This window comes from Ambystoma mexicanum, chromosome 10, assembly GCF_040938575.1.
Source record: "Ambystoma mexicanum isolate Mex_15411 chromosome 10, UKY_AmexF1_1, whole genome shotgun sequence".
Taxonomy (NCBI): Eukaryota; Metazoa; Chordata; class Amphibia; order Caudata; family Ambystomatidae; genus Ambystoma; species Ambystoma mexicanum.
In genome coordinates, this window is record NC_090932.1 from 174,160,551 (window position 1) to 174,182,775 (window position 22,225).

Below are 22,225 nucleotides of genomic sequence, written 5' to 3' on the forward strand. Positions count from 1 at the left end.
TGGCAGCCATCTTCAGATTTGGAAGCACGTGAAGTGGCAGTATGACCAAGTGAAGAGCCGCAGAGGGGTAGGCGGGAGGGTTCGCATGTGAATCCATGCCAGACCCATGCTGGAGAACAACAGTTACAGGTAAGTAACTTGTTCCTTCTCCAGCATGGGGTCTGGCATGGATTCACATGCTCATGAATAAAGAATACATAGCAGTACACACATGCACAACCACGGGAGGTGGCAAAGGCTCAACATTAAGCATTACATCAAACTCAACATTAAGCATCTTACCTCCTCACCAGGCTCACCTCAGGCGAACAGGTTGCGCAGCACTGCTTGGCCGACCCTGGACTCCTCCCTGGAATCCCGATCGACGCAGTAGAATTTCGTGAAGGTGTGCGTCGACCTCCACGTAGCAGCCTTGCATATGTCTAACAGGGGCACACCAGAAAGGAACGCCGTGGTAGCTGCGATCGCTCTGGTGGAATGGGCTCTCGGACGGCCAGGCAGCGGTCGGTTTGCCAACCGATGACAGTACATGATACAGCCGGAGAGCCATCTGGAAATGGAAGCCTTCGAGAGAGCCTTCCCCTGATTGACAGGTCCAAAGTTCACAAAGAGTTGTGACGTCTTCCGAAAACCCTTCGTGCGGTCCACGTAGAACTTCAGCGCTCTAGCTACATCCAGCGAGTGCAAAGTCCTCTCAGCCGGCGACAAAGGCGACGGGAAGAACACAGGTAACACCAAGGGTTCGTTGAGATGGAAGTCCGACGGTACCTTGGGCATGAAGGAGGGGTGCGTCCTGAGCACTACCCTCGTGTCGTGGAAAGTCAAGTACGGGGCCTTGCAGGAAAGGGCCTGGATCTCTCCCACTCGTCGTGCGGAGGTGATGGCCACAAGAAAAGCTGTTTTCCACGATAGAAACTTCAACGGGGCCGAGTGCAGAGGCTCGAACGGAGGTCCCATGAGCTTGGTCAGCACCACGTTGAGCTCCCACGCCGGGGCCGGAGCCTTCACCGGCGGGAACGATCTGAACAGTCCCTTCCTGAACTCTTTCACCAGACGATGAGACCACAAGGACGTCCGCCCCGTGGTTCTGGTGTATCGGGAGATCGCAGCAAGATGAATCTTGATGGACGCGTGTGCCAGACCAGCTTTGGCCAGCGTCAGCAGGTACGGCAGTACTTGGGGGGCCGTAATCCGTAGAGGGTTAATCTTCTGTGCGTGGCACCAGACAGAGAACCTCTTCCATTTGTGTCCGTAGCATTTAAGAGTCGAGGACGCCCTGGCCTTTGCAAGAACCTCTCTGCAATCGGCCGGTATGTCGTATCCTCCAAACTCTAGAGCTGCAGGAGCCAGGCCTGCAAGTTCAGCGACTTCGGGTCGTAGTGGAGGATGGCGCCTCCTTCCCTGGAGAGTAGATCCGCGTCCGCCGGCAGCTTGATCGGCGGGGACGCTGACAAGTCCAGAAGGTCCGGGAACCATATCTGCCTCGGCCACGCAGGTGCGACGAGGATCATCCTGCACCGTGACCTCTTGAGCTGGTTGACGAGCCGGATTAGCAGAGGCAAGGGAGGGAACGCGTAGAGGAACAGGCCCTCCCAGGGGAACGAGAAAGCATCGCCCATGCTCCTCGTCTGGGGAAACCTGCTGGCGAACCTCCGGCACTTGGTGTTCGTCGCCGTCGCGAACAGGTCGATCTGGGGTGTGCCCCACCGTCGGAAGAGGCGATCCACCAGATCCTGCCGTAGTTCCCACTCGTGGCACGAGCGCAGCTCCCTGCTGAGTGAGTCGGCGATGGTGTTTTTTATCCCTGCCAGATGAAACGGCACCAGAAAAATCCCTTGGGCAACGGCCCAATGCCACAGGTCCTGCGCCTCCTTGGACAGCGCTGGGGACCTGGTTCCGCCCTGTTTCCTGATGTAAAACATGGTGGTGGTGTTGTCGGTGAAGATCCTCACCACCTTGCCCTTGAGGGACGGAAGGAAGGACCTGAGGGCCCAAAACACTGCACGGAGCTCCAGGACGTTGATATGCAGGGACTTCTCCGTCGGGAGCCAGAGTCCCCTTGCGTGCAGATTTTCGGTGTGCGCTCCCCACCCTTCCAGGGAGGCATCCGTGGTCACAGTCTCCTGGTGGGCTGGGGTCTGGAAGTCCATGCCCGCCGTCAGATGCGCGCGGGTGCCCCACCACCGTATCGCTCGTCGGAAACTCTCGTCGAGCTTGATCCTTTCCTCGAAGCTGCCCGTCGTCTGGATCCAGCGCGCATCCAGGAATTCTTGCAACGGGCGCATCCGGAGCCTGCACATGGGAATGAGGTAGATGCAGGAAGACATCATCCCGAGGAGGGACTTGATGGACCTCACTTTGGCCGCGTCGGCCACCAACATCCGTTGCACCTTGCCCAAGATGGTCCTGGTCCTCTCCTCCGACGGGGAGGCCAGAAGGGACACTGTGTCGAGCCTGGCTCCCAGAAACAGTGCGACTTGCGCGGGCACCAGGTGGGATTTGGCGTAGTTCACGGAGAATCCCAGGTCCGTGAGGAGTTGGACGGTCCTTGCCGTGTGGACCACGGCGAGCTCCCTCGTCTTGGCGCGGATGAGCCAGTCGTCCAGGTAGGGGTAGACGTGAATCCCCTCACGGCGCAGCTGCGCCGCCACCGGTGCGAGGCACTTGGTGAATACCCTGGGTGCCGACCGTAGTCCGAAGGGAAGGGCTTTGAACTGGTAATGACGCCCTTGGACCACGAATCTGAGGAATTTGCGGTGCCCCTTTAGGATGGGAATGTGGAAGTAGGCATCCTCCAAATCCAACGACGATAGGAAGTCTCCTTCCTCCAGCTGACCCAGGACGTGCTGGAGGGTGACCATCCGGAACTTCTGCGCCTTGATGAACTTGTTCAGACGTCGCAGGTCTAGGATGGGGCGCCATCCTCCCGTCTTCTTCTTCACGAGGAAGTATCTCGAGTAGACTCCGGAGCCCCGAAGCCTCTTTGGGACGAGTTCGATGGCGCCCTTTCTGAGCATCGCCTTTACCTCCAGGAGAAGTTGAGGGACGTGAAGTTCTTTCCTGGCCACGGGGGGGACGCGCGGGCACCTTCTTTGAAACTCGAGCGCGTGGCCCCGGGCCAGGGCGTCCAGCACCCAACGGTCGGTGGAGATGGACTCCCACACGCTGACGAAGCCCGCCAGCCGGCCTCCCACCGGGGTGCTTCGGTGGGGGCCCGACCCCACGGCCGGTTCAATCCTGCTTGGACGCGGCCTTGCCGCCTTGACCTCCTTGGCGACGACGGCGGGGTCCGCTAGACTTGCCTCGTCCTCTGTAGGCCTCTTGCGACGACGAGCGGGCCGCTTGACGGTAGGAAGCGAAACCGCCGCCGGAACCTTTGGAGGCGCCCTTGCCTCCGCCGCTCCGAAAGGGTGTCCGTCGTTGCAGGACTCCAAGGGCCCGGGCCGTCTCAGTATCCGCCTTGATGGCCTGAAGGGAATCGTCCACTGTCTTCCCAAACAGGTTGTTCCCGTCGAAGGGCATGTCCAGGACTCTGGTCTGGACGTCCTGACGGAAATCCGTAGCTTTGAGCCATCCACGACGTCGAAGGCAAACGCCGTTGCCCAGCTGGCGGAACCCGGTGTCGGCGATGTCCGTCGCCACGGTGATGGCGTGGTCCGAGGCCACCTCACCTTCCTGCAGGATCTCAAGGGCCTCCGCCCTCTTGTCGTCCGGCAGAAAATCCAGCAGGGGAGCTATCTTGTACCAGAGCTCCCTGTCATAGCGGGCCACGATAGCCAAGGCGTTGGCCGCTTTAATCGTCGTCGCTGCCGACGAGATGACTCTACGTCCCATAGCATCCAATTTCTTTCCCTCGCCGTCCGGCGGGGAAGTCGATGTGGAGGCCGCACCCCCCCCGCTTTCTTCCTGGCTGCCGCGGAGACGACGGAGTCCGGGGTAGGCTGCGCCCGGAGGCACAGGGGGGCCGTGTCCGGGACCCGGTACTTTTTCTCGTACCGGTCTCTTCTAGCTGGCGTCGTGGAAGGGTTCTTGAGGAGGGAAATGCCCTCATCCCAAATGTCGTCCAACAGAGGCACTGAGAGGACCGTCTTCCTCTTGGCCTCGCGCCGCTGATAAAGGAAGCCTTCCTTTTTCTTCTCCTCAGGGCAGAGTTGGAAAAGCTCGGAAGCCCTGGAGATCATGGAGTGGAAAGATCCGATCTCGTCGGGCGGAGAAGCCCTGGTGGGAGGCGACGACGGAAAATCCTCGTCGTATGCCTCGTCGTCCGTACCCGTCGCTGCCGTGTCAGTCCCCGTATCATCCCCTCGGGTGGACGGGGAGGAGGGCTGGAAGGGGCGCGACGGTTGAAAAGGAGGTGGTGGATGGATCCTTCTTTTCTTGGTAGGGGGAACACCAGAAGGTCCCGGTTCTGGATCCCCCGACGGGAGAGGTTCCCCCGTCGGTAACGGTAGCCTCGTCCTTATCTCGGAGCATAAGGACTGTATGGCCAACAAAATGGCCGCCGAGTTGTCTTGCGGCGCTGGCAGAGGGGAATCCGACGGGCGAGCAGGGGCCCCGTCGGTATCCTCGACGATGTCGTCGTCGTCACCTGCGTCGGGGTCCATTCCGACGGGCTGGCCTTCTTCCACGCCTAGGCCGTGGCTTAAGACCTCGATCAGCTCCTCTTCTGAGGTTGAGGCCGAATCACCGACGACGCCCTGCCCCCCCTTCTTCCCCACGGAGGGTTTCACGGGGGTCCTATCGATGGGCACAAAGGAAGACTCCCTCCGAGGAGGCAGGGAGATTCTGGGCCCTGAGGTCGCCACCACTGGTGCAGCCACCACAGGCTGAGCCAGGGCCGCCGCGACCGTTTCGATAGAGGGCTTGGTCGGATGGATCAAGGCCTTCACCACCTTAGGTGCGCTCACCGCCTTATCCTTGAGGGAGGGGGCACTGCCACGCTCCTCCTCTGCCTTAGAGCTCGACCGGGGCCTCTCCAGGAGCTTCGCCGGGTGCTCGGCCTTCCTCTTACCCGACCCAGAGCGTTGGCTCGTGGTTGATGGTGCCGGGGAGGGTGCGCCCTGCCTGGCGCCCGTAGCGCCCGACCGTTCGGCGCTCCCGGTGCCAGCGGACTCGCGGTGCTTGGCCTTATGTTGGGCCCCCGTCGCCGGGGCGCCCTCAAAGGTCTTAGAAGACCGCTCGGATTTCTTCTTCTTCTCGCCAGACGGGCTCTTACCCTCCAGCCAGTTGGCGAGACGATGATGGCGGTCCTTCATGGTCCGTTCCGACATGTTGCCGCAAAACGCACAGTCCTTCTCCACGTGCGTCTTGTCCTCATGAAGGCAGTAAAGGCAGAAAGAGTGTTCGTCCTCCTTGAAGACGTTCTGCAGCTGGCATCCAGGGCAGACCCTGAACAGCTTTCCGGGCGTCGAGCTTCCCTTCTCCTGGGCCATCTCCGAGACCGGGCCTGAGAAGCTTCTGGATTCCTCTGAAGTGTAGCTCGACGAAATCTTCACCCTTGAGGGGCACAGATGAATCCGACACGGGTCCCCGTTGATCGGATGTAGGATCGGTGGAGCTTGAGGCTCTTTGACCGAAAGAATCGAAGTTTTTTGTGAAAAAAGCGCGAAAAATAGCACTAACGCTCGAGAGCAATAGCACGAGGATCCCAACACATGAACGTGCGGTAAAAATCTGAAGATGGCTGCCAGAGGCGGTGCTTAGGTAGAGGGCAGTCATTGGCTGTGGTCAGTATGACGCAGAGACCAGTGATTGGTTATTACTACGAAAGACAGATCAGAAACGAAACTGATACTGGTTTTTTCTTTACCGAGGATTCCCAGCCTGACGACGGGGAATATTCATGAGCATGTGAATCCATGCCAGACCCCATGCTGGAGAAGTATAATATATGACATGCATGCGGCCAGTCATTAAGCCAGCACTTGAGCATAGATCTTAACATCACAATTGATGAGAGAGAGAGATGCCGCTATGATCCACATAGAGTAGGGGATTTGCCAGGCTTAAGTAGTACAGAAATGATGGCTTCACGAAGGGAGGGAGGGGGAACGCCCAACTCACATGTCTCCTCCCACAGAGTGAATAGCTGGGGAACCAGACGGGCCTTGTAGTGTTTATAAAATTCAAACGGAAGGCCATTGGTACCTGGGGCCTTACCAGAGACCAGGGAATCTATGGCCCTGGAAATGTCTGCAGGTGTAATTGGTTCGTCTAGGGAATCCCTAGTCTCGGTAGAGAGGACAGAGAGTGGCAAACTATCCAAGTATGCTTCGAGCTCAGTCTCCGAGACATTGTCGGCATTGGAGTAGAGAGATTCATAAAATGAACGGAATTCAGTATTAATATCTTGCAGTAATAGGGCTTAAGTGCCATTGGCCCTCTCTATAGCTGGAATGTGGAATGAACCAGACTCCTGGCGGAGTAGCCTAGCCAAGACATGACCAGGGTGCTACCCCTCCCCGTATCTGCGAGCTGAATGGTGGTTGTCTAGGAAATTCCTCTCCCGTTCCGCATGGGAGCGGAATGTATCAAGTTCTGCGCCAATACTAGAAAGGGCATTGGCTAGCTGAGAAGAAGCATTCCTGGCCTTAAGGGCGGAGAGTCGAGATTCACTCTCGGAGATGTTCCTACAGATCACTTTAAGGATACCCGACTCTTTGGAAATCACTATGCCCCTGATGTAGACTTTGAACGACTCCCAAAGAGTAGCTTGCGTGCAGACTGGGCCAGTATTTAATGCACAAAAGTCATCTATGGCAGTTCCCGGTTCTGTCTCAAAGAAATATCTAACAAGGAATGAGGTTTCAACCTCCATGTACGGGCCCCATTGTTGTCTTTACCCATCCAAGAGAGATTGTTATCAGGGAATGGTCAGAGAACGTTCTGGGGAGAATCGGCATGTGTATGCTGTTTCTGATGAGTATATCCGAGACAAGACATCGGTCAATTCGTGAGTGTGAATCATGTACTGAGGAATAGGAGTACGTACAGGAATTCGGGTGAGTCAGCCTCCATGCATCTGACATCATTAACTGGGCCTGCACTTCTATGATATTTTTAGCTGCTCTGGAGAGTTGACGGGGTCTGAAACCCGATCTATCGAGATCCACGTCCAAGATAGTGTTAAAGTCTCCATCCCAGAGGATAGGGACAAGGGGGAACCCAGAAAGCAGGGATGACAGCCATGTGTAGAAATCGGGGTCGTCCATGTTGGGGCCATATATGTTAAGCAGTACAACCTCTCTGTTCAACAAGGTCCCAAACATCAAGACGTAGCGACCTAGGGGGTCGACATGCACCGCCTTATGCTGGAACTTGAGGCTCTTATGTATCAGGATCATGACTCCATGGTTCTGGGTGGAGTAATAGTATAGTAACGTTGGGGGCCCCATGTTTTAGAAAACCTCTCGCATCCCTCAGCGCGAGCATGAGTTTCCTGTAAGAAAAGCAATTTAACTTTGTACCGTTTAACATATAACTGCAATTTACACATTTTGGCATAGTTACCCAGTCCCCCGACGTTCCAGCTCATGCAAACAAGGCCATCTTCAAACATAAGGACCGATGGTGGGAATTAATAGAGCCGGATAGTAAGTTAGGAGTCGGGACACAGGACCTAGTTGAAAGTAAGTGAGACCCCAATCTATATGTGCAAATCTGTGCATGTTTGGGTACTCTAGCTCCCTGTAGTGTGCCAAGCAATTTTCAACAAAACACACCCCACAACCCTCCCCCAACCCCACGCCTCTCCTAATCAGAGGTGAAACCCCGGGCAACTTCTAACAGAACCAAGGACAGTGGCAGCATCACCTGGGGGGCTGTGCGCTGGCCATGGGTGGCGATGCTTCCGAGATAGGGAACTGACTAGGCATTACGTGGTGCATAGTATGTAAACAATGAATAACAGGTAGAAGAAAGGAGCAATCTTGTGAGACAGAGCTAGATATCAGATAATCCGGAGTATGCAGCAGACTGTGGGGTCCACCATAAACAAGATCCAGCACTACATCTGGTATTGTCACACAATCTCCAAGAATCAGACTGGGGTTGCCCCAGTATCTGGGATACGCGTGGTCATCCCGGGAAATGTTCGTCGATAAATTTGGAGGCCTCCTCAGGGATGGTGAAGAAAAAGACTAGATTTGAGTGTTCAATTCTGAGTTTAGCAGGGTAAAGCATCGAGTATTTGACTCCTAGGTCCCGTAGCCTTCTCTTGGTGGCTAGGAAGGTCTTACAGAACAGAAACTGAAAAGTCAGGGTATAGGTGGACTCTGGAGGAGCCGAGAAAAAGATCCCCCTTGGCTTCTGCCACACGTAGCAATGAGTCTCTATCCCAGTAGTTTAAAACTCTTGCAATGATGGGGCGAGGAGGTGCCTCCGGCCTGGGTTTTGGTGTCAAGGCACGATGGGCTCTCTCTATTGCGAACTGCAGGGAAAGTTTCGGGGAATCCAGCAGCATAAGCAAGGTGCATTCGATGAAGTCCTCCATGGGGCCGTCAATCTTATCTTCTGGGACCCTGATTATGCAGAGGTTGTTGCGCCTGGAGCGCGATTTAAGGTCCTCATTCTTCTTGTTAACATCCAGGACCTGTCTGGAGAGGGCAGGCACCTCTGCCCAAAGGGCGGTAATGTCATCTTCGGCTACCCCGACCCTCGTCTCCACCTCTACAACCCCGTTGTCAGTTTTTTCCATATGGGCCTTGATTGACGATATGGTGCCATTCATGTCATCCAGTTTAGAATGTAACGCTGTAAATCCCTTACGCATGTAATCCATCATCTTTTGGGATTCTGGGGATACCGACGTGGTAGGCTCAGGTTTGGGCGTGGGTTCCCCCGGTTTTGGTGTCGCCTTTGTGAACATGTTGATGGAGCTCTGTTTCCTGTTTGCTCCTTTAGTCATGGTCCCACCCGCTCCCAAGGATGGTGAGCTGGTTAGTGTCCAAGGAGTGGCAGTGATCGATCCGGGCCAGGGGACCAGGTTACAACAGGTGGTAGAGTTGTCTCAAACAGACTGCCGGAAGGGGAGAGATCTCAAGAAGATGCATCTCGCAGGTTGATATGGTACAAGGTAGTCTCAGCAGGAGTGGGGTCAGTTAACCGCGGCAGAGCAGGTGGCTCAGAGCCGAGCCGCGGCACTGGTAACGCCTCAAAGGTCTGGTCCAGGTCGGGCCAGAGTTTATTGCGGCCTCCCCCGTACAACGTAATGAATTGAAGCGTTAAATTGCGAACCAAGTGGCCAGGGGGTCTGGGGTGAAATAAAAAGTCAACTACTCTCCCGCGCCTGGAGCCAGGAACACAGCTATCCCTGCACCATGGCTCAGATTCGGCGTTGGACGTCACACCCCGCAGGGATGGGGCTACCATCATTTAGTGTGGGCAATCGAGGGGCCCTTCAAGTTTCGTGGAGCAATCTGTGGCAGGCCAGTGACTCTGGGCACTACAGAGTGAGTAAATTCCAATACAAAAGGTACAGCAGCAGTTGGTTCCTCTCGCCTATAACCTGTTAGGATCTTGATGTATGTTACTTTGCTTTGCCTGATAATGCTCAATGTGCAATGCTCAACTTGTTGCGCCACACTTTTTTTGGACTGTGCCTGTATATGTTGCACTGCTCTTCACTTGACATGCCCACACTCCGTTGCTAGCCCTAGGGTACCTGCACTGCCTTACTTTGCTGTGCCCCTTAATTGACACCGATTTGATTTGCCCACACTTCTTGCTAGTATTAGGGTATCTGCATTGCCTTGTTGCGCCTTACAATTGACCTGTGCCTCATGTATGCTGCATTATTCTCTGCTTGACTAGCCTAGTGCTGCTGAACTGCCCAACTTTGACGTGCCTCATGATTAACACTGATTTGATTTACCCACACTTGTTGCTAGCATTAGGGTATCTGCATTGCCTTGTTGCACCTCGCAATTGACGCGCGCCTCATATATGCTGCATTGTTCTCTGCTTGATATGCCCACTTGTGTGCAAGCCCTGGTATCTGCATTGCCTTTGTACTTCTGATTTGATGCACCCCCCACTGCCTAGACTGCCACATTGATACAACTGAATCCCTAGTCTTAACCTGACTGCCTTTCACGCATCTCGTACAAGTAATTTAACCCTTGAGCTTGCAATGCTTAGCCAAGTAGCTCCTGCAACTCTAACCAGCGACCTCTACACAAACTTGTGCCCCTCTGCCTCTCTAATTTTGGTAACATGTTACCACGCCTGTCCGCCCTAAGGTTTCTGCTTTCCTTATTACAAGTACCACTCTTAGTGTGGGCAACTACCTGGACCTTATACCTACCATCACCTAACCAGCTGCACTCAGCACCTTGCACACCACATCCATGGCCTCCACCTACAGACTTGCTGATACCTACCCATTCACTGTACCTCAAAACCACAACATCTACCTTAATAATCCGGCATTATGGCTTGACCATTTCGCCAAAAAACCTTCACCTAACCAACCTTGCTCCATCGCTCTAAGAAACAAAAGACTAGGCTCTAGACTTATGGGCAAGAAGGGTCACCCCATGTACCCGAGCCTGCATCTGAAAACACTGACGCTCAGCCCACCCCCACAAACGCCTACTTCACCTACGCCCCATCGCCTTCAGACCAACCCAGCCTCAACAAGCAACGTTGGTTTAATCAAAGCCACCCTGATTAACGCAAGGTCCTTAGCTGCCCACGCTCTGGACATTGCCGATCTTATCAAGACTCAGGAACTTGACTTCAACCCCATCTCTGAGACCTGGCTACATGCTGCATCTGGCCCTGCACTCTCTCTGGCTATCCCCACAGATTACTCCATTATCAGATGTGACCGCACCTCGAGAGGTGGAAGAATTGCATTTATCTATAGAAACTCACTAGGACTCAGAACCATCCCAAGCATTAAGGTGGAATCCGCAGAGTTACTCTCTGTCAAACTCCAACTTTCAGCCAACCAAACGGTCACCATCCACCTAATATACAGACGCCCTGGTCCACCTACATCCTTTGTGGATGACATCTCAGCCTTAGTACTTGATAAAGCTAAATCTAACTCTGAAACCATCATTCTTGGTGACCGTAATCTAGGTTACGAAGACCCTAATGATCTTGAGGCCCTTGACCTCACTAATACCCTAACAGATTTAGGATTCTCATACCATATACAGGAACCCACCCACATCAAAGGGCGGTCCCTGACTGGCTCAGTGACACCAACTGCAATATCTGCGTACTCTTCAACGCCCCTTGCATCTGGTCTGACCACCACATCATCACCTTCAGTATTGAAGCAGCTTTGCCACCCACGCCTCCGGTCGCCCCAGCCACCCTCACTAGAAATAAAAAGAACATCACCACGGAAAAACTACTCCCCCTCATCCTTCCCACCCTTAATAATGCTCCTGACACTTGTTCGGACCCTACCATCCTAGCCGACAGGTACAACCAGTCAGTGCTTGCAGCCATCAACTCTATTGCCCCGCTCAAACTGAGGAGACCCAAACAACGCGCTCACCTCAACTCGTGGTTCACTACCCAGCTCAGAGTGTTACGCAAAGAGAAACGTACTGCAGAGTCACGTTGGAAAAGTCACCATTCTGACGACCATAAGGACGGTCTTCTGCTAGCCACCCTTAACTATAAAGAAGCTTTACTCCAGGCAAAAAAAGATTCCTACAACAACCGCATTGTGTCAGCCCAGTCTAACACCAAGGAACTTTTCAATATTCTTAAGTAACTTGTGACACCTGCAGCCCCCCCCACCCCCCCCCCCCGACTCATGTACCGAAGATAGTACTTGGTGCACAAATATTAAGTCAGCACTCATGGGTGAAATTGCCACCCTCCAATCTAAAATCAGAGACAAACAAAAATCCCTACAGTCTGACCAACCATTGACCACACCCACATTTAATACGCACCAAGCCAATACCTCTCATAAACCTTTCTCTTTCTCCCCGCTCACCACCCTTGAAGTAGAAGGAATCAAACTTAAAACCGTCCAATTGCCAAGGTGACCCTTGCCCAGCACCTATTATCAAGGAAGCATCTCCCGACTTGGCCTCTTTCATCACAGCATTCATAAATGCTTCCTTCAAGACGGGTATAGTCCCGGATAACCTAAAGGATGCATGGGTAATCCCACTCCTCAAAAAACCTTCCCTTGACCCCAACATCCCAACCAACTTCAGACAAATCACTACAGTCCTGTTCCTGCTCAAGATCCTGGATCGTGCAGCTTACTTGCAGATTCAGGACTACCTCGAATCGAACAATCTTCTGGGGCTAAGACAATCAGGATTCCGTCCTAAACACGGCACTGAATCAGCCTTGATTGACCTGAAAACTCACATGGAGACACTAAAGGACAATGGGAAGTTAGCTCTAGTCCTTCTCCTCGACCTCTCCGCGGCTTTCGATTTGGTCAACCACCAAATACTCTGCCAACACCTTAAATCTGCAGCCCACTTTTCCGACTCTGCCAATGCCTGGATCCATTCATTCCTGAGCAACAGATCCATGAGGGTCTTCTCACCTACAGCATCGGCTGACCTCTGCCCCATTCACTGTGGCGTTCCTCAAGGCTCGTGTGTATCCCCTATGTTTTACAACGTGTTCACTAAGCCCCTCTTCGATGTGCTTGATTATCTGGGTGTCTCCTACACCAACTACATGGACGACACCCAGATACTCATTCCTATCACGGGAGATTACACAGCCGACACTAAAGCACTGAACGATGTCTACCTGGTCATTCAGGCCTGGATGGCACATCACAAACTTTGCCTCCACGATGATAAAACCAAGCTCTTACTAATAGGATCAAACCATCGGCTTAACAAATTAGATCAAACCTACAAGTCCTTCACCATCGACGGCAACAATATCAAGGTCTCCAAAGACACTAAGACTCCAGGCGTCTATCTCGACTCCACGCTCTCCTTGAACAGACAAACAAATGCAGTAAGGTCGGCATCAGCCTATACCTGTAAACTTATCACCGTCTGTAGACCCTTCCTAAACTCTACCAACTGCATCACCCTCGCCAGAACACTCATTATGGCCAAAATTGACTACTGTAGTTCTCTCTAAGGACCAGACAGTCCAACCTCAATAAATTGCAAACTGTACAAAATAATGCCTTAAGGGCAGCCTTAAACATCCCGAGACGCTCCCATATCTCCACCGTCAGATCTGACTTACGTTGGCTCCTAGTAAAACAAAGAATTGCCTTGAAAACGCTAGCCATGACCCACAAATGTCTGAATAACAATGCCCCACCCTACCTCTCCGCTCGCCTTACACTCCACACCTCCTCTCAACCCATTAGATCAGCCCAAACTCACAGCCTCACCCTGCCTAGATTAAAACTCCAAAACGCGGGCGGTGTGAGCTTTCCTGTCCTAGCCTCCAAACTTTGGAACACTTTGCCTACTCCCATCAGAACTGAACCGTCGTTCCTTTGAACACTTGTGTATAGGCGCGTTACAAATGCCATATCATATCAATCCTTCAAGAACAACGCCAGAACCTGGCTGTTCTGTCATGATTTATGAGGCCCTCACTCAGTCCAGTATCCACTTGTATTATAGGTCATGTATATACACCTCTCATTGTACGTGTATTATAATCTGATAATGGTATTCTTTCTGTATATTGCTGTATATTTGTGTAAATTCACTGTGTATTCACTGTTTATTGTAACCTGTTCTCAACAGCATGCGGCCGGTTGCCCCATGGCCTTGTTTTTTGCGCTTTATAAATAAACCAAACTTCAAACTCTCACACTGGGAGGTGTTAGAGACAAAGCCACCCAGAGCTATAGGGCACAGCCCCAATGTTAGTCGCCAAAAAAAGTCTCAATGTGGGGTAGGCAGGCAGCAGGGCCCGTACCTGGAATCCCAGCAAGGGATTGATGTGTCAGCTCCATCGTAGCCGATCTGGCGCGGTAGTCAGTAGGGTCCCCTAGCGCCAGCCAGAGTGAACGATATCCGAAGACTTGGGTCCTCCTGAGGTCCACAACGCAGGGTCAGAGAAACTCCGGTGGTGTGAGGCGCAGCAGGAGTCCAGTACAGGGCAGCGGGCCGTGCGCCGGAGCATGGTATAGGCTGTGTTCGGGTATACCGGCCCGGCTCCACTGAAGCACGCGCTGCGGGAGGTCAGGGGGCGGCCGGGGTGGCCAAGTTGCATCAGCGTGAGTGACTTTCTGGCCAAGCCGCGTAGTTGTCCACAGCCGCCACCCCCCCCCCCATTCAGGCCCGCAAGCCCCGCACCGGTGTGATCAGGAGTCCCCCCCCTGCGGAGCCGAGGCCCGGAATACCGCGACGAGAACAGGCGATGTATCAAGGAGCAGAGTGTATGCTGCAACGGCAGCCCCCCCAACCTCCGTCGGGCTGCGATTTTCAGGCAGTGCCCCCAGTAGAGCTGTGGGCGTCTGTCGGCAGGAGCTCCAGCAGTAACACAGCACCAGTTCGAGGAAATAAGCTCAAGGATCTTCCCTAAAACGGAGCTCTCCACTCAGGCGGCCATTCTCTATGAGCCCAACAGTGCCCCCCTTAACCCAATATTTAAAAATGATTCTCAGGCGGACAACATCCCTGGACTTCCCTTGCTTTGTTCGGGCTGCCCTGCTATGTTCGGTAGTTGATGCCTATTCAGGGAAAACCTTTACAGGCCTCCAGTTATAAAATTCACCAGTTGCCACTGTAAAATATTTGCTATCAGTCGAGTCGGAAGGAGCCTTTCCTGAAACCGGTAGGTGGCGATGTGGTGAAAGGGAAGCTTGTAGGTAGATTCAAGTTGCTTTTGGCCTGATTTAAGTTCTGTGGATTTGCTCTTCCCTATTCAGCCCCAGCTTTAACCCCTATTAAGGCCAAGTGTGCAGACGCATGAGGGGCATTCAGAGTGCAGGATGAGAAGCAGATGACAAGAGTCGTCAACACCAGGAAGAGCCACAGATGAGCAGAGTCATTGAACCACAGAGACAAGAAATGTGTGGAGAAACCCAGGACTGAGAGTGACCTGATCATTGTACCAGACAAAGGACCAGAGGTTAAGGTTCCTCAACCAAAAGACTTGAACATTTGAAGAAGGAAGAGCCATCCTAGCATTATTATTAAAATTCTGTTACACTTCCCTAATTTGACCCAAACATGTGCATATTCCTAATAAACTCTGAATTACGCATCAATGTTTGCATTGGTCTTGTGTTGATCCTACATTCCTTTTTGATAGTGCACATGTAAAGCAAGAACAATCTTTATTAAAAAGGTCCTTCATATACTCTACTACAGACTCTCTGAATTTATATAATATGTTACAGACCTGCTCTTTATAATCTCTTACAGATGGGCATTTTCTCTGATGCATAATCTCCTACCAATAATATTCATGCCACTAAAATCTTCCATGGGTTATATTCCCGGCCCCAGCAAATGCTTACACAACTTGTTATGCCCCCTAAAATCTTTCACATAGAATAAATGAAGAATACATGAATCAGTGGCTCTAATGGTAAACACATTCCAACCACACAATTCAGTGAATGCTCCGCTACATGTTACTGTGATGAACATTTTAGAATGGCTATCGACAGTGAAGGTTGCATGATATTACCAAAGAAGTGTATTTTAGTCTCTAATGCCAAATGCAGGCTGTATTGTGGTCTACTCCTTTCCTAAAAGCACATGCAACAACAATCTCAGCTCTCTCGCTCAATACATTTTTGGCTTACAAAATAAGACCCTCGGTTTCTTTCCGGTTCCCTGTAAAAGTTTAAAATTCCATACCTGGCCGAAGAATCTTAGAGAAGCCGATTCCAACAAGACTGGCATTGTTTACTTTGGCCTGCAGAAAGGGAACAATGTTACAAAGGCACTTAATATACCTGCGAACAATAGACAAAGGTGATTGCTCGGTTTTACCACAGAAGTGAAACCTTTTAGATTGTAGCCATCTGGGGTATGTGGTGCATATTCATAGAATAGGAACACTGCCCTGGCTTTTAATGGGTGAGGTGGGGTGTGCTCCCTGACAGACATGCAATGGCAGAGTGCACGCCTGTACCACTTCTGTTTCAAAGTGCTGTTCTTGGGTCCCTTCTTTAGTTAAATGGAAAGGTAATTGAACTATAGACTCTGGCTTCATGCTTTACAAGAACAACAGACAAACTTGTGCTTACAGAAATTGAGGTGTCTTCATCTAGCTGGTATTTAGCTGCTACGCCAAAGCGGGTGTTGTTACTGCCGGCAGTCCAAGCCAGATTCACTGAAGTTTCAATTTCATCAGTTATCTTCTGGTAGATGGAGCCCCCAAACTCTGTGCCATCGTTCCTGATTGAGAGAAAATAAGATGAGGCATACTGATGGGATCCCCAAGAGCTCACAGTTTCCACACCACCTTCACCAAAGCTCTGCCACCTACAAAAAGGCCTTGCCCGTCTCAGTGACTCAAGAGATAAACCACTTTATCCTGGGATGTCAGGAACGCAACTGGTTCTTGCCAGAAATCGAACACATAGAGGTGATACAGGGCAAAACAAGGAATATAACAAATGGGCTGCAAGTCCCGTCGGACATCTTCAGATAAATACACCAAACACACACCATAGGTGCAGCAGAGTACGGCAGGTATCCTTTCACAAAAAGCCAAAACACAGCCTAGCGGCTGCAGGGCTGGACACTCATTCTCTAACCAAAGTACTCAATGCACAGCACTAAGGTTAAAGGTATTTATGTGAAACTGACATTTATAAATCCGGTGCTAAAAAAACTGAACTCAACATTATTTATTTTACCCATTGATACCCAGAACAACTTATTTCATGGGAATAACAAACAAGAAAAATATTTTTTTAATTTCATTTATTGTGGTTCAGTCCTTAATCTGACTTTTCACAGACACATCACGTCAATATATTGACACTCACATATATAAATAATAAATAATGTACAAATTCAAACAGTTATGGACAGCTAAAAACAAAACAATTTTGTTTAGCAAATTAGACTCCTTTAAAAAGTGTACTACCTCCAATGTAAGCAAGTTTCATGGCCAGAGCACATCCGGTCCCAAAATGACTGGTTCCGAAGCCACCATACCCCATCCACAAATCTTGAGAATTTCTTCAACCTCATTTCCCCAGTGCCCAGACAGTCAACCAGGATTATCTTCTTTACATCCAACACAAAAACATTATCAATAACACAAATCTGAAGCAGGCTGCTCATGGTCCTGCTCGCATGGGACTGAGCAAACTGCATTTTGCAGATATTTATGTTTGGCCCATAAAGAAATGTCCCGAAATATCGTACAAGCGGAACCTTTAGGACCCCACCCATGCTTGTTCGCCAGCTCAAGGGGAAAACCGAAACCGTACCATGGAGAGAGATCAAGATGCAGGACCAGTGGAGTAACTTTGCTGAAAATGTTGGGTGGGGGGGGGGGAGGGGTACATGACATCTGAAGAAAAGGTGCCCCAGCCAAATTAATGGGTACAAAATGGTGTGCCATGAAAGTTGGGGGGGGGGGGCAAACACCCCTGCCCCCCCCCTAAAATTACGACCATGTGCAGGACTTCCACCTTTCAGGAGAGTTATTTAAGCAAGAGCGGCTATCAAAATGTTTACAAAATGGCAGACAGACTTAGTAAACTGACAGACCGGTGGTCCAATCCACAATAGACATTGTGTGGTTCACAAAGGTTCCAAGCAATCTGAAAACACGCTTGTGCCTGATGCACGCATGATGTTGATAGCACAGTTACACTGCCTGGCAGGCATACAGACGTAACACACCAGATGTGTGGAGTTAGGCATCAATGTGCTGAATGGCAGGTGCATGGTGGAGGGGAATGGGGGTGTAGAGGAGAGCGTGTGGAGCAGTGCAAGTGGAAAAGAGTGAAGGAGGTGAAGAAGAAATCTTGAGATAAGTGGCAGAATAGAGCATGGCAGAGCAACGAGGAGGGGGAGCAAGAGCTGCAGAGGAGAGTAGAGAATCTGAGAATGGGAAATAAAAGACCAGAGGGAAGGTAGAGAAATATCGGGCCAGCAGACAGGGAAGTCAGGCCCAAGATAGGGAGAGTAGAATGGAGGATATATCCCTAAAACCAAGAGCCATACTAAGACCCTAGTGGAGGAGAAACCCAAGAGGCTAGCAAAGGTCTAGCTGAGGACCAGCTCTATGGAGATAACTACAAAGGGAAAGTTTAAGTATTCTGGGATCCAACCAGCAGTGCTTTTACCTGGCCCCTGACCCCCACCTGAAGACCTAATGATACTGAGTAGGCGAGACCAAGGACCACCAATGTATGCCTTTGACAACATTGTGTAACCAATAAAGTTACAGATTCAAGAAAAAGTGTGGTACACTGTAAATCCTTAGACTGAACATTAGAGAGATCTTTCTACTACACTTGTGTGAGGACTGTACAACCATCTAACTGAAAGGTGGAGCAGTGCACCCGATGCAAACGGTAAACCAATCTGCTCTACAGTAGGTAGCTTTGGAAGAGCAGTTGGGAATAACTCAAGGGAGGGGGAAGTAGGCTGACACACAGGTGCAATTAGTCTCTACAGTTAACCAAAGAAACCATACCACACTGGTATACAGAAAAATATATTTATGTGTAACCAAATAAAGTTGTACATTATTTAGTTCAAATGAGTATATTTGTATCATTGGTCTATTCCAAATCTTTCATAAAATCATTTGTCAGACATCAACTTCAGAACAATTCATCAGATTGAAAAATGAACAAATCACAATTTTTCACAAAACACATTGCAATTAAAAGTTACTCAATAGATAGGAAACAATCCCTTACATCATCAATTCCTGTTATCAGAGATATCTCATCTTACGTTTTGCTTCATTTATAATCCCAAAACTTCTCCTAAAAATTTGATCACAGCGAATATCATTGAGTAATTTTCGCCAATTAAAAACAGTTTCCACCATTCATCTACGGACAGAGTTCTATACTGCTTGACAACTCCGATCATGTGTTTGTCTTGTTGAAGTAAGGATATTACATTCTATTATCAGATGTTTTATGGATTCAATTTTTTCACTCACCTTGCAGAATCTTGAAGAAGGGGTCATTGTTTCATTCAATTTCCTCACACCGAGTACTTTCATGGTGGGTAGAATGTTCAATCTTAAACACATGAACCAGTCACGATATTTGGGGCAGGGAAATTTTGAGACGTATCTCAGTAGTTGGTTCAAGTCTCTTAATTCATGTTCCAAACTCAGTGGTCATTTAAAGGATGATCCTTTTGTTAGTGTGTCAATTCAATCTTGCCTCCTTCAATATCTCTTCACTTTTGAAGGGTTCATTATTAAAACATCTTCAGATAGCGCACTGGTTACCTGGTCACCCTGTGAAGCGCACTGGCCACCTGGTCACCCTTTGAACTCAGGTCCAGACTTCTGCATGTCCAGTTGCCCTTACACTGCATCTGGGCTCCCCAGCACTTAAGGGTCTGTATCTGCAACTCTACAAGTCCCTGGTCACCCGCTGAACTTGGGCCCAGGCTCCTGCATGTCCGGTTGCCCTCGCACTGCTTCCAGGCTCCCCAGCCCTTTAGGGTTTGTATTTGCAACCCTACAATCCCTTCTCTCTGCACCTATGAACCACCCGCTGGCTGCACTAGTGAGTTAACTGCACTTCCCCCTTCCCCCTCCCCTGGCACTTTTCCCCTTCACTCTTCCTTGCACTTGCGCCATTTGATTGACACAAGGCCTAGTAAGATCGTTATTTTGTCCTCCCTGGTTTCCTCCTCCTTGTCTTGTTGCGCCTAGAAACACTTGTGTACAAGCGCGTTATAAATGCCACATCATATCATATATCATATCGCTTAAAATCATTTGACACTCCACAGCATAAGCTTTTCCAAGTGTCCACCAACCAATCTTTTGTGTGATTTCCCCTATTTTTTAGTATTTCGAATGGAGAGGGGACTCTGTCTCAATATAGCTGTGATAAAGGCTTGATGAACGCCATTGACCCTGGATTTAAGCGACTGAAGTCCTAGTTTGTATCTTATTAAGGAAAGTTATCTCTGTAGACGTAAAGCCTTTTTCCAAAAGTAGCCCTCCAACACATCCCAGAAACCTTCAGGGATGTTCAAAGCGGTTTCTCCACCATAGATCATAACGGGGACTGCGTTTAGATTATAAAAAGAAATAATAGGGATCATGTAAATTTCCCAAAGGTTTTGTGGATCAGCATGGCCCGACATGCCAGACGAATGCATTTCGATCTAATCGCTTTGGTCCATGTTTTCTCAATCAAACTGCATTTGATTAAAACACCCAAATATAATTTAGAGTCCACCATTTGTAGGACCCTGTTGCCCAAGGTCCAGATTTTTTTTCCCTTGTGAATTGGAGAAGGTCATTATTTTCGATTTCTTGGTTTTGACCCTTAGATAATTATTTTTCCATACAGGTTTCCTGCTGGTCCAATCTCTGCTGTAGGCCGATAGGAGTATGGTCTATTATGACCAAGTAATCTGCGTACAACATCCAAGAAATGACTTGGCCATAGATTTCAGGAGCAAAGGCCCTAACCTCTGACCGAGACTGTTCCATATCTGATAAACATAGGATAAACTGTGTTGCTGCTAAGGACAGCCCTGCTCAACTCCCCTAAGTGTATTAATTGAGATGGTTGTGGCACCTTCTGTGGACAATCTGATCTCGATAGTGGTTTGGGAATGAAAACCTCCAATTGCCCCAAGAATATCTGGAGGACAAACCCATTTGGATAACTTAATCCACATTTTTTCTCTATTGATGCTGTCAATCAATAGATGTAAGGTGGATGTTCTGCTTTGTTTTGAATGCCTTCAATTTAAACATATTGATTAGGAACCAGTTTAAGTTGGTTCCGATACGCTTAATGAACCCTGTTTGTCTTCTATCTAGAAGGCTAGAGGCAAGGGCCCATTTTTTTAGGTGACTTAATAGCATAGAATGGGAGCAAAGATCTTACCAAGAGTATCCAAGAGGGCGATAGGTCTATAGTTTTTTGGATTATCTCCATCACCTCTCTTGAATATCGGAATGATCAGCACAGCCTTCCAGGACTGTGGGATGGATCTTGCTCTAAGAATTTGGTTAAAAAACAAGAGACAAAAGTCAGCCCAATCCTCTGGTTTTTGCTAATGACATAATTATTTGGTCCCTCAGGACCTTATGCGCGAGAATAATTTAGATTTTTAATTACACATAAAATATCGTCACAGTCAAAATGTGTAGAGCAGGGAGAATCAGACTTAATCTTAGGTGCAATAGAAACATTTGACAGACCTAAGTAGCGGGTTATGAAAGTGTTCAACCCACGCTTTCTCGCTGACAGCAGAAATTACTGTTGCGAACTGAAAAGTTGAATTGTTATTGAGTAAGGCCCATAGATATCATGTGTTCTTATTTGCCATTACTTTCATTATCATTTCTGCGTCATCTTGTCAGCGTTGTGCTTTTGAGGATAACAGCCAGTTCTTGTACTGTTTCCTTTTCCTCCTGAGAGCTGTTTTGTCACCAATATACAAATGATCTATGTGACAAAGATCAGCTTGCAAGCTTTTTTTCTTTTCACACACTGTGGGAATAGAATAATGTAGTATCTTAAAGGTCTGTTTCATACCTACCCTGGGTTTCAATTGGACATCAAGTAGGACACTAGAGTACTCAAAGTTTGTTGCTCCTGTATCCAATAAAGATCTATAGTTGTTGAAGATCATTGGTACATCTGTTGGTGAAATTCTAAGTCGATTACCCCCTTGTTTCACAATTCATTTTTCAATGTGCTACCATTCAATGACAACATTCCAAAAAACAGCTTAAGCAGATGATGGTCACTATATCCCATATGCATTATGTTCAAAGAGTTCAACCATTTAAGAGGGTTGTGAGATGAGAAGTAATAGTCGAAGCAGGCCTCCTGAGAGCCACAGGCCCAAGTAGGACCACCTAGAGTGTCACCCCTTGTATGGCCATTCAACAAATGTATATCACTTTCTTCTAGTTCAGAAACCCAAAGCCTTGCTCGTTTGGACAAAGAGGTCAAAGGTAGAATTAATCCATTCTTGTCCATGCAGTTTATACTCAAATCTCCACAGAGCAATTTAAACAGATCATTCAGGTTCAACCTCACTTTATCAATTAAAGAAATGATGGAGCCCACGAAGGCATGATCAGTGATGCCGACTGGGTTCCAATA

The 22,225-nt window shown here is 49.6% G+C and overlaps 1 protein-coding gene across 2 annotated transcripts in view; it reads right to left on the bottom strand.

The window, feature by feature from the left end:
• VDAC3 (voltage dependent anion channel 3) overlaps positions 1-22,225 on the bottom strand; it is a 593,996-nt gene that overhangs the window by 64,615 nt on the left and 507,156 nt on the right. For both annotated transcript variants that reach the window (XM_069617658.1, XM_069617659.1), the window contains exons 7-8: positions 16,178-16,328; positions 15,786-15,843 (exon numbers count right to left, since the gene is read on the bottom strand). In XM_069617658.1, coding sequence (XP_069473759.1) covers positions 15,786-15,843; positions 16,178-16,328 — 209 coding nt within the window. The remainder of the gene's footprint in view (positions 1-15,785; positions 15,844-16,177; positions 16,329-22,225) is intronic.